The sequence below is a fragment of the Mastomys coucha genome, unplaced genomic scaffold (genome assembly GCF_008632895.1).
Source record: "Mastomys coucha isolate ucsf_1 unplaced genomic scaffold, UCSF_Mcou_1 pScaffold9, whole genome shotgun sequence".
Taxonomy (NCBI): Eukaryota; Metazoa; Chordata; class Mammalia; order Rodentia; family Muridae; genus Mastomys; species Mastomys coucha.
The window spans coordinates 55,186,780-55,199,491 of NW_022196915.1; the positions used below are offsets into that span (position 1 = coordinate 55,186,780).

At 38.1% G+C, this 12,712-nt stretch overlaps 1 protein-coding gene across 1 annotated transcript in view; it reads right to left on the reverse strand.

Moving 5' to 3' along the window:
* The window catches only part of Adam7 (ADAM metallopeptidase domain 7), a 38,933-nt gene that overhangs the window by 2,048 nt on the left and 24,173 nt on the right, over window positions 1-12,712 (reverse strand). Inside the window, exons 14-22 of the mRNA XM_031361009.1 lie at window positions 11,214-11,409; window positions 10,699-10,801; window positions 9,601-9,787; window positions 7,744-7,824; window positions 6,984-7,062; window positions 6,405-6,510; window positions 5,939-6,038; window positions 2,847-2,909; window positions 934-990 (exon numbers count right to left, since the gene is read on the reverse strand). Coding sequence (XP_031216869.1) covers window positions 934-990; window positions 2,847-2,909; window positions 5,939-6,038; window positions 6,405-6,510; window positions 6,984-7,062; window positions 7,744-7,824; window positions 9,601-9,787; window positions 10,699-10,801; window positions 11,214-11,409 — 972 coding nt within the window. The remainder of the gene's footprint in view (window positions 1-933; window positions 991-2,846; window positions 2,910-5,938; window positions 6,039-6,404; window positions 6,511-6,983; window positions 7,063-7,743; window positions 7,825-9,600; window positions 9,788-10,698; window positions 10,802-11,213; window positions 11,410-12,712) is intronic.

A 12,712-nucleotide genomic window follows, 5' to 3' on the forward strand; every position in this document is an offset into this window, starting at 1 on the left:
ACAGAGAGACAGAGACAGAGACAGAGACAGAGACAGAGACAGAGACAGAGACAGAGACAGAGAAAGAACACCAGCTTATGTGACTTGGCTCTCCTCTTCCAGCTGAACTCTCTCATTGGCCTCACACCCCTTTGAGTGTAGCCATGGTTATTTATGCTCTAACATGAATGGACCCATCACAACAGAAATGGTTGCTGGAGGGCATGTCTCTACTGTCTACTCTCCATTGTCACAAGGGAATGGAGGGGTCATTAGTAAATACCCTGCTTTGTTTATCCTAGCATGTGTCTATACTAGCTAGAATTCTCTTCCTAAAAACATTCTGTCATGCAAAATACAGGGACCAGTACACTGCAGAAGCTTCACAAAAACAAGTAAAAGAGAGAAAGAAAGCAGAAGCTCAGAAATATAGGCAAGAAATAGTTGTCTGTTTCTTTGACCCATTTTTTTTTTATTTTTTGTTTTCCAATATAAAAGCAGTCATCTGAATGGGGCAGTGCCCCTCATCTGCAGTTTTCTGTTGGCTTGGTAAGAAAAGTCCTTTAGTAAGGGAGCAGTTTGGTAAACAGAGTTCCCTTGCCTTGCTAACCAGTCCATCATGCCCTTTAAAGTATATCAAGGAATTCCACCTCGTCATTATGGCCAATAAAATCTGAGAGAAAACTGTTGTTTTCATCATTTCTAGAACAACTTGTGAGTCTGACATTTCATTTTTAGCTTGCTCCTTTCACAATGTTTAAAAGTCTTAGTGTAAATATGCATTGTTGCATATTCTATAAAACTTTCAGGGAGTCTGTAAACACAATTTCACCCATCCTATCTTCTGGTAAATGCAGAGAATGTCTCCAGCCAGTGGATGGGTTCAGTGAACACTGAAGAATTCCAGGTTTTGAAAATTTAAACAGGGAGGTACTTCCTGTCACAGAAACCTACCTTATTATCATTTTGCTTAGGGTCTGCAATTCCTCTTGGGTCCTTGCTGACAGATCTCTGTAACATATAAAGTATGCTTTATCAGGAACTGAACTAGCTATTGCAAGAAGCACACACATCCACAGTGCATGCACACAGATGCACACACACAGCAGGCTACTTCTTGCTCCATGAGAAATCATCTACGGCAATTCATTAATGGAAGGGGAGGCTGAGGACATGTCTGCTTATAGAAGGTCCCAGGAGAAGCCACTAGTTCTAATAAAGGGGTGACTTGCCTAGAATATGTCATGCATGTCTACTGAACCCCACTAGAACCACCTTGGATATGGACCACACAGGTTCTGCAGGGAATGCAGTTGGAAATTTCCATGCACAGCTTCTGTTAGGCACAATATGAGGTCCTTTTCAGTGATAGTGTAGAATCCCAGGCAAAACTCCTCTGATCACAGCCTCTCATTCATCCTTTAAGAGAGCACTGCAGATTTGAGAATCTTGATGTGTTCATCTGTCTCCTAGCTACAAATATGATGTAGCTTCCTGTGAGACTTTGAAAATGCAGGTGGAGCTGGGTCATTACTAGAGGATCTGTACAAATTCTTTGGTTTCAACATCTTGGTTAATTGAGAGTCCAGAGCCCTGGAGCTGATCAAGGTCCCCATGAAAAATATCATTGTGTTTTTGCCTCTCAAAACTGGGGCCAGGTCTGGGATGACGTGAGTAAGGCAGTCTAAGCTATCAACAAAGGAGTACACATGGCTCCAGCTGCATATGTAGCAGAGGATGGCCTTGTCATGCACCAATGGGAGGAGAGGTCCTTGGTCCTATGAAGGTTTGATAGATGCCCCAGTGTAGGGGAGTCAAGGGCAGGGAGGTGGGAGTGGGTGGGTGGGTGGAGGAACTCCTTCATAGAAGTAGGGGGAGCGGGGATGGGATAGGGTGTTTCCTGGAGGGAGGGAAACCGGTAAAGGGGATAACTTCTGAAATGTAAATAAAGAAAATATCCAATAAAAAACAGAACTTAAATAATAAAAACAAACTCAGTAATAAAAGTGATGAATACTGGCAAGACCACATCTGGACAGACACCCAAATGACTCTAAATTGTACCATGGAGGTTCCCAAACATCCATGTTCAGTGTTTACTATTCCCACTAACAAGAAAGTAGAATCAGCCTCCATGTCCTTTAACAGGCAAATGAGGTAATGAAAACATCGTACTAAACACCATGGAATTTTATTCAGACATAGAAAAAATAAAACTATGAAATTGGCAAGAAGGTGGGTGGATCTGGAAATTACTCCGTTAAGTGAGTTAACCCAGACTCAGCAGGACAAATGTCTCATGTGTGTCTCCTATGAGGACCTTGGCTTTTAACTTTGGATTTTAGATGTGGCTATAGATCACAAAACTAGAAAGAGTACTTGAGATGGGAAAAGTGTGTTTAAGGAAAGTGATGGGAGGAGATGGTAATACAATACATATGACACAAAAGCAGAGAAGAGATTGCTAGGGGTAAAAAGGTACAAGATAAGTGGGAGGAATGAGGATGAGAAGGAAGGAAGAAGATAAACAAGCAATGTATACATGAAAAATTTGGTACTGAAACCCATAACTACGCATTTTAACTAAAAGTTGTGTTTTTTTTTTTTTAAATCGCAGTTAGTTAACAAAGCTATGACAAAGTATGAACATTTTAAACAAAGGATGTCCCCAGGAATTCAGGCTCAACAATTCTCTCCTGCTTAGCCTCACCAAGCCAAGCACATGTTCATACTAAAGTGAGTTAGTTATATTTCAACCCAATATCCAAGCTATGTTCCTGGGCTTTTTCAAGGAACTAACAGCAGTTAAGTGACAACAGAATGAGTTGTACACAAACGGACACAACCAACCAAACGGCTAGACATACCAGTGTGATGTAGTGAGGACTTGAAAAGCTGGAGGGAACTCTTTCCAAGGACTCTGCTGTGCTCTGTGATGAAAAGATGTCATTGATCTCCAATTAGTACTCAAGAAAGGATCGCTCTTTCTAAGACCACAGAATATCCTTTCTAACCCAGGATGAAGAGCAATTAAATAGATGATTAATAAAAGATGTAGAAACAGTAATCTTCCCTAGATGGCCATCTTACAAATGAGTATATCTAAGATCTGTTCTCCAAAGAACATGCATGAGAGAAGATGGCATCTTCTTAGTATGCTATTGTGTAGAAACACCAGGTGGGGCTGCTAGCTCCCCAATCTCAACAGTTCTGCTGGCACTCTGAAAGGCCACGGTCACTTACATTGTTTTGGACCTCAAAGCTCTTTGGGTGCTCCTAAACTGCCTATGAATATACAGATGTGATTGACTGAGGTGCCTCTTTTTAATTTACTTTCTGCTAACTCCCCAGGAGACAGTGAAACAAACAGAAGGCATAGCCCAACAGAAGCAAGACATTAGTCTGACAGTTTTTCCAGAGAGAAAAATTCAGGCATTATATATATACAAATATATAATGAATGTATATTATTCATTTATATTATTATGTATATGTATTATACATATACATATAATGAATATATCTTTTCAATTATATATGTATAATTCATGATATATGTGTATGAATTATATGAATATATATAACTCATTATATAGGTGTATATATACATATACATACATAATCCATGCATATGTATATATAACTCATTATATGTATAGTACACATATATTATATAGTGAATATATATTATTATATATATTATCATAAATATGTCTTCTCCAAACCACAGTATTGATGAGGATTGGCCTTCCATGGGGGGTTGATATGTCAAAAACCATTATATAAAACATTATTATTCATATAATTCTATAAGTACTATAAAGCCCTAAATAGGAGATTTGAGAACCCAGAGCTTCCTGTAAAGTCCATAAAACTCTACCATAGTGCATTCATCTTTAACATTAAGCTGAATTATTCTGACAATTAGCAGATTTGTTTTCTACTTAACAAAAAAAAATGCCAAAGAGCCATTAAGGAGCTTGTAATCTTGTTTGTTTTGTTACTGAGACAAACTTGTGTAACTGAGGCTGGTCTTGAACTCCAGATTCTCCTGTCTCTATCTCTGTATTAAGATCCTAGGAAAGTACAATGGTGCCCAACCTAGACTTTCATCTCAGACAAGTAACAGATATGTCCTAGCTCCAAGTAAATCCTTGGTTGGCATCCCAACAGTTCCCCAACTTCCACCCTGTGGTTTAGATAACATTGACTTGACTCTTAGCTCATGAAGTGCACCTATCTTAAGGAAATTGTAATTAGGAAAGCATCTGCAAAGCACATAAGATATAGTAGATAATTAGCATATCGTGAGTGCTGAGTGTACACTAAATGGTTTGGTGTACATCGACTTTGTTATTTAAACCCAGGAACAACTACATGAGATTGATACTAAAATCACATATTCTCATGCCAGAAAATTCTTCATGTACATTTGAAAATTTTTCATACAAATATTTTCTGTTCATAAAAACAGACCATCAAGATTTGTATTTATCTCAGGGTTAGCAATGGTAACAAAAGTAACAAACTGATGAAGAGATGATAAATTATCATATACTAAGGGAAAGATGAATTATTCCCCTAAATGTTGTAGTGGAGTTCAGAAGATTTTTGTTTGTTTGTTTTGTTTTCATTCTTGGTGGCCTTTGTGCATCATAAAGGCAGAGAGAAGATGTTCTGCAAGTATTAGACAAAACTCAGAATTTTTGGAAGCAAAAATGTTCAAAATATTTAGTCCTGTGCAATCAGACTTCCACCAAAAAGCCTCAAAGAATTATAAGACACTGGCATCATAGGCTGGAGTGATGTCTCAGTGGTTAGAAGTGCTTGTTGCTCTTCTAGAGGGCGTGGGTTAGGTTCCTAGTATTGACATGGTCACTCACAACTGCATGTAGCTCCAACTTCAGGGCCTCTAATGCCCTTTTCTGGCCCATGAGGCACCAGCACACACATGGAGCCTGCACATGCATGCAGGCACAACACACTCATAAAATAAAAACAAATAAATCTTTTAAGAAAGATTTATTACTCTATTTTTATTGGCAGTGTATCTAGAGACAGCTGACTAATATCAAAAATATTTGAGGCTCTCCATCCTTTCCTCAAGACTTGGGTACTAAGATATTTTATCATTATGTTAGAGTAATCTTACTTTGTCAGTTACAAACACAAAATGCCTGGCCAGGTATAATGGTGGTGTGTGGCTTCCAGTTCTCAGGGGCCTGAGGAATGAGAACACCCTTGAATTTGAGGCTAGCCTAGGCTATGTGTTTTTCATTTGATATGGAAGTTACTTAGAGTTTCAGACAAAAGTTCTAATTGAGATTTTTCTATAGTCCCTTTTTGTTTTATAATTTCTAATACAATGTTATTTTGAGAATGTAGTTTATACAATTTCAATTATCCTGAATTTAATTCAAATTTTTTATATTTAAAAAAAAAAACAATTTACAATACTAAACTTTTCCATTAGTCCCCAAGGTACTATTTTATTTAATCATTACCTTCTTCTCTGAAATAAGTCTTGGTTATTGTTCAGTGTTTATTTGATTCTCCTTTCCTCCCGTCCCCTACTCACTGATACAATGAAAGCTTCACTTGTATGAGTACCTTGTTAAATACCTTCTGAGCATGTTCCACTTTGCATAGCTAAGGGTTAGTTTCACATTGAAAACTTATATTTGCCAGAGAGATGAAGCCCGTGAAATTGCTCAGCTTGCTAACACGAGCCTAAGGACCTGAGTTCAAGGTCACAAACCCACTTAGAGGTGAAAGAAGAGAACTGACTCCATAAAGTTGACCTCTGACTGCTCTCTCTCTCCACACACACAATATATATTTAACATATTAACATATATTAATGATATACATTAATAAGAATAACTAGAACACCCCGATATGAAAATACATGACCATGCATGTGACAGTTCATCGGCTGTCACATATGAAAGTATCTCACCTGTAGGGGATGGATATCTGTCAAGATTGGCTCACTCCTCGTCTGATGCTCATCAGGAAAGTATCCTTTGTTTTCTACTCCCCGTATTTCTCTAGGAGAGCTGTAAAGAGAGGGAATGGAACATTGACATATGCTATGGGAATAGACAAGTGATTATAATGAAACCACACAGAATAGTTTTAAGTGATGTGTAGTTTGTACCTCATAACAGTTCAATTACAATATCTCAGAGAGTAACTAATATTCATTTTTAATGAAAGAATTATTCAGGTTTTCAACATGTAACAAAGTTTGGGAGCCACAAGGAGAAGTATTTCCATATGAACAGACATGTAAAAGTTTGGCTAGGTATTCTTATCTGATCTTTAGTACTAGATTTAGACTTCCCTGCATTGATATGTTCTTTGGCTACAAGGTTAATATGTACTTACTGATGGCTCCCTTGACACAGAACATGCAGACATACCTTTGAACTTGCTTCATCTTAATGCATTTCTGGTAACGGATTAGTAATATGACAAGTCCAACACCAATAATAACCATGACAAGCACAATGACCATGATGGAGACACCTACAACATGAAAACAAATGAACAGGATTTCAGCAGGGCATCACCTTTAGGACAGCCGAATGCTAACAACGGTTGCAACTTCATCTCTTCCCTAAAGAACTTTCCCTCTTCTTCTTCCTCCAGCATGACACAAATTCCAATTTGTATTAAAAATTAACAACCAACTTCAAGATTCCATAATGCTTAGGAAAATCATAGCATGAAAATGTCTGTGTGTTAGTTATTAGCCAACTGTAGAAAAAGCCCCATTGTGGTTTGGGTTACAGAAATCATAAGCCACAGATGGCTAGGAAATACATTAATTCTAAAAGTAAATGTAGTATATTTGTTTTGGATCTCCAAACACATAAAATAGTAAGATAGGACCATAAAAACTGATGTAGAAACACAACACATATATGGCAGATAGGAAAAGGTTTTTCTTGGTGGGAGACTTTTGTATATATGTGAGTATTGTATTCTAGGATGCTTACTGGTAAGGTTTAAGGCTTCTCCCCACTCTGTAATTATTGATCCTTCCTCACACTGACACTCAGGTTCGTTGTCATCCACCTGGAAGAACAGTCAATCATATATTGTTATTGTTATTGAATGACTGATAAAAGCTCTGTTTTGTAGTTCATCTATGTCAGTGTTAGTTTTATGTCAGTATCAGGCCCATGCATTAATATATACATACATATAAATACCTAGTACTTGAAAGAGTATTTGAGATATATATGTATATATATATAAACTTATATATATAAGTTAAACTTATATATATAAACTTATATATATAGGTATATATATATACTTTAATGGACCAACTTGGTTTAGGGAAAATGTTCCACCCAAATATAAACTGATAGTATTGAGCTGAAAATAAACTTAGAATTTGTGTGTTTTTACAAAAGTTTTGGGCTAATGTTGATATGGTATAATTTAACTGCAAATGATATTAGGGAAAATTAAACCTTAAACTTCATGTTTAAGCCTTATATGTGTGTATATAAATGGGTTTCTAAACTATCAATCTCATAATGCATTTTTACTTGCAATATTAGCTATGTCTATGTGTAATAATATCTCAGTTTGCTCTTTGCATTGATTTTGTTGTTTATACATAAAATGTAAATAAAATATATTGCTCTTTTAAAGAATCAGCAGACTCTCACACAAGCTCAAGAATAAAGGCGAAGGTAAAAAAAAAATGTTGACAAGACACTACTGTAAGAGGCAATGAAACCTTACATCGTTTTCATCACATGGGGAGGAGCACATGGTTGAGTTGTAGGCCTTCTCCATTTCTATACATTCGCCATTGCTGCAAACCTAGAAAGGAAGGAGCGGGCATGAGAGATGCAGCTCATGAGACATGGGGTTTCACACAGCCACTTATGAAGTTACATATTCCTTCTTGTGTGGTTTAATTGCATGTTTGATACAGCACTAGAGCAGGTTGCTCCCACAACGGAGACACCCATGCCGATCTCTCTGCTCTCAAGATCATCTCAGGTATAATGCTAAGAAATTTCTTGCTTTGATTTTGCCATCTTTTTTTAGCCAAATGAGAGCATTGCAAAAATGGTTTTGCAATTCCTCTAAGCCAATGCATGGAATGATCTCCCTACCCCTCACTTTCTTCTTCTTCCTCCTCTCCTCTTATTCTCCAGTCTTCCACCATTCTTAGCTTCCCTCCTCTTGCACCTTAATTTTTACTGTTAGCACTGGTCTCTAACCAAGCAGATGGGAACCAAGGAGCTCTCAGTTGTGTTTAGGGAGGAATTTCCTTCTAAACAAGGCATTTATAAAGTCTCATGTTTGTTGAAGAATTATTCATACTAATGAAGATAGTGACTCAACCTAAGTATCCGTCAATAGATGGATGAACAGAAAAATGTGACACACAATGGAGTATAATTTAGCTGAAAAAAATGAATCTAAGTCTGATGTTTGTGCATTTGTGGCATCTTGAATAAGTGTGGGAGGCAGGATATATGAGCTAAGACAGGCATAGAGACAGGGAATTCTCAATCATATGTGAGAGATAAAATCCTTAATCTTAAGGAAACAGAAAATGGAATTTTGGCTTCCAGAGCTTGGTGGAATAGGAGGGAAAGGAAAGGGACACTAGTTAATTAGTTTAAATCTTCAATTAACCAGGAAAAACAATTTTTAGTGGTTCATGGTACAGCAAAATAATTGCAATTATTAATAATTTACAGAATATTTTAACATAGTTAATAGAATGGATTTTGTATGCTCCCAACATAAAGAAATAGTCACAGACTAAAGTGGTGTCTGTCCTAGACTCTCAGTTTTGGCTACTCTCATGCTATGCCTGTACAAAATGATTATATTGTACTCAACAAATTTGCATGATAATTAACTATAGGTTATAATAATTGCTAAAAACCAGAAGATCGAGTAAAAAAACCTGTTGGTACTAAAAGATTATACTGTACTGGACAAATTTTCATGATAATTAACTATAGATCTTAATTATTAAAAACCAGAAGATAAAGTGAGAAGCCTGTCTTGTTATCTCTCTGCTAAAAAATAAGTATATCAAGTCAAACTGCAATCTGAGTATTCACAATGCTCAGTGGGTAGCCAGCTCTCTTCCTTTAAATCAGGTATGCACTGGCTTCCACACCACCAGGAGAGCATTTCTGTTGGGAATGCTCTGTATATGACATTCTCAAGTATGCTGGTCTGGGGGCCATGGGAATCCAGCCCAATTACTGAAAGCCTAGTACTTAGTCAGTAAATTTGGCAGCATGAACAAAATAAATGAAGGATGCTTGTCGACATCAGTAACAGTAATCAGTATAGAAACCATGTGTGATTTCATTAGACGCCTGCCTATTTTAAGATACCAATTAAACAAATTTACAGCAATTACATACAATTTAATACAACTACAATTAAGCATGAATAATATTACCATGTTATTTCTACCCTCCCCCTTAGTAATTTACAGAAAAAGTTGCCATTGTTTTTGCTGTTTCCCCATACAGAAACAACCCCCCTTGGAAACCAATGACAACAATGTTCGTGAACCCCTGAACCAAGGAATTCAGGTCACACACAGAGATTTCCTCTTACCATTCCCTCTCCACATTTTGTTCCAGAATTAACCAAGCCTATGTCTCTAGAATTATGATATAAAAACATGGTTTTGCATTTGATGGTCATATTCTGCTTCGTATTCTTAAGGTTATAGGCTTTATCCTCTCCAAGGCGTGTTGAGCGCCGGCCTCCTGTGCAGTAGATCTTTCCACATTTGAGATCTCTGAAATAAAAGCAGATCATTCTCAGATTTAGGACCAGTAACCAAAGCAACTGTGAAAGCCTAGACAATCAGCTCAGTTGCTTTCCTCTAACCCTGGTTTGCTGGCAGATTCAGGGTGTAGTCGTCTGAGAAAGCTCTCAAACACTTAAGGCTCCAGCTCTAAGAACTGACATGAATAAAGTATGCAGAAGAACTATGGAAAGATTTCTCTGTTTTCAAAACTCAGTGTTCAAGTGCATAAAGAATATTTATTAGTAAATCTGATAAGCATAACTTGGATGGGAGCAGTAAGAAGTGCTCTTATGTTCTGACATTAACTAATTCTGGCGAGGCTGGGGATTGCTGCCCTTGCAAACATTCACTGTATGGTTGGATGGCAGCTGAGGGTTACTGAGACAGAAGTGAAGGGTACTCCTTTCCCACTTAGTATGGATGGAAACAAAGGTGAACTTGGCTGAACAGTTGGGGCTTTCCTTTTCAATCCACCTCCCATTTTGTCACACATGAAAGGCCATGCAGAATGCCAGCATACAGACCCGGAAGGGACCTTAACCAAGAAGCGCAGTCTCCCGTCCAACCTTCCATCTCTATGAGCACCTGTCTTTAAATGCCTCCACTGCTTCCCTGCATTCTTTTATTTTATCCCTTTAAAACATATTTTTTCATCCCCGTCTGCCCTGGTTTGGTAACATTCTTCTCCCTTGTTTTCCAGTCTTACTCACTCCTAGTTCTTTATACTCCAGACCCCAGCTAATAAACACAGAGAGGAAATTTAACCAATGAAAAGGGAACCAGGGGCCTGTACTCTCCACTCTCTTCCTAATTCTCAACAAAATTAGGGTCAGAACAGAAGCCTTTTAAAAGGGCTTTTAATGCACTTCCATAGAGATCTATTTCCATTGGTCACTTACTTCTCTTCACAGGGAACAAATGTGTTGTCCTTATTTTTGCAGTATCCAAATCTGTTTCCTTTTTTATTCATTCTGTAGCAAAGGCTGTGACTCTCTTCTGCTCCTGGGGTTTGAAATTACATGGTAAAATAAAAGAAATGAAACCATGAATATTAACAATGATAAAGCACTTCATTTCCTAATACAGGTAAGCTTCCCGAATCATACTACAAAAAGGATTCAGTAGAATGGAATCAATAAATCACGGAGAACTAATGTATTGTGTCGGGAGAGTGTTTTAAGTAGGGATAGAAACATGTCAAAGCAGCATATGTACACTAGCTCTAATACAGAGCTAATCAATTGCCTGGAGGTAAAATTAGAAATAGATGTTGCAACCACAGAGATGCTAGGTGAAACCTTGAAAGAATGTTACAAGCTATATTATCTCCAGTTGTACCCCAAATTCTTAGAAGACACTAAGAGAGAAATACGGACTATTGTCTTGGCCATTCATTCCCTTGACTGCATCTCACCACCAATGAACAACTCTGAGCACTGATCATCTCGGGTGGGACAGAGTCCCATAAAGCAGTAGCCTTCTCCATTTTTGCAAGGAAACCCGTTGGCTTGGAACTCGTCTTTAGGACACTCAGGGGAGTAGCCAGTACACACTTCAGAAATGTCACATTCATTTTTCGCTTGTCTGCATATGGCCCCTTCTTTCTTCATCTGTTGAAGAGAAACAAATATGCAAATCTTTGAGGTATGAGTTGACGAAACTGAGCACATAGGTGGAAAGCTGATTGACTTGACTTATCCGTAAGAGACTGGCTCACAGACTTCTCGGTGCTAAAAATTATTATCGTTTTTAGATGCCATGACTTTCGTGGGACTTTAAGATGAGAAGATGGTGAGCTATTTTTAAAAGCTTTAGTTGTTTTTACACTATGTGTTTTGCCTGCATGTATTCATGCCTGGTGTCCACAGAGGTCAGAAGAAGGAGCCAGATTCCTGGAGGGAGAGTTGCAGACACTCATGATCTGTGATGTGGGTGCTGGGAACCTAACCTAGGTCCTCTGCAGGAACAGACAATGCTTTTAACTGCTGAGCCTATTCTCTAGCTCAAGACAATGATTTTGAATTTGGTATATAAAAGCCTTAGGCAGAGTAGACATAGTCACAGAATGGTAAAATGGGATATTCTCATTTACCTTGCCTTTTCTTCATTCCTTGCTCTGCTGTATCACTCCAATGACTCCCTACCCATCTAGTGCATAACACGAACCAGAACCAGATGCATAGCACAGAATCTCTCTCACCCACAGATCAGATTTCACCACACAAACTGTCACAATCCCCTGCCTATCATAGCTCAAAGGATTACACAAACACATTCTTTTAAATGTGTGGGGTCCATAGAAAAAGTTGAAGATATGTAAGATGACTCTTTGTGAGCTTGCAATCCAGAGGAGACAAATAAGTGTCAGCAAACCTTTGGAGACATGAATTTCTAGTCATTTTTCTTGCTCCAATATCCAGTCATTAAGTGTGTAGTATCTTCATATACTCTGTTCTCCCTTAGATAAACTACTGTTGGGACATCAATTTCTCTCCCCAAGCTCTTAAGGTAACAAACTAGTACTGATCTACACATGGACAAGAATGGTGTTGGTCATGTGATTTCACCCTTTAAAAACATCAAGCGATGCTCAGCATCTTCTCTATTCTCCAGATGAGAGCACCACTTGGTTCAAATACCAGAACATTTCAGCTTAAACATTACTGGATGTTTACAAGGAACACTTCATTTTGGAATTAGCACTGCGGGGCCACCCATGGCCTGACAGTGCTTTGTTATTTCACCCAGCTAAGCTGAGAACACAGAAATCCTTGGGAGTCAAGAGTCTCACCCAATGGAGCTGAGGGGTTTGCAGCCCCTTAGGATGAACAACAATATGAATAAGTAGTACCCTCGGAGCTCCCAGGGTCTCAACCACCAACCAAGGACTGCACATAGAGGGATCTGATTGTT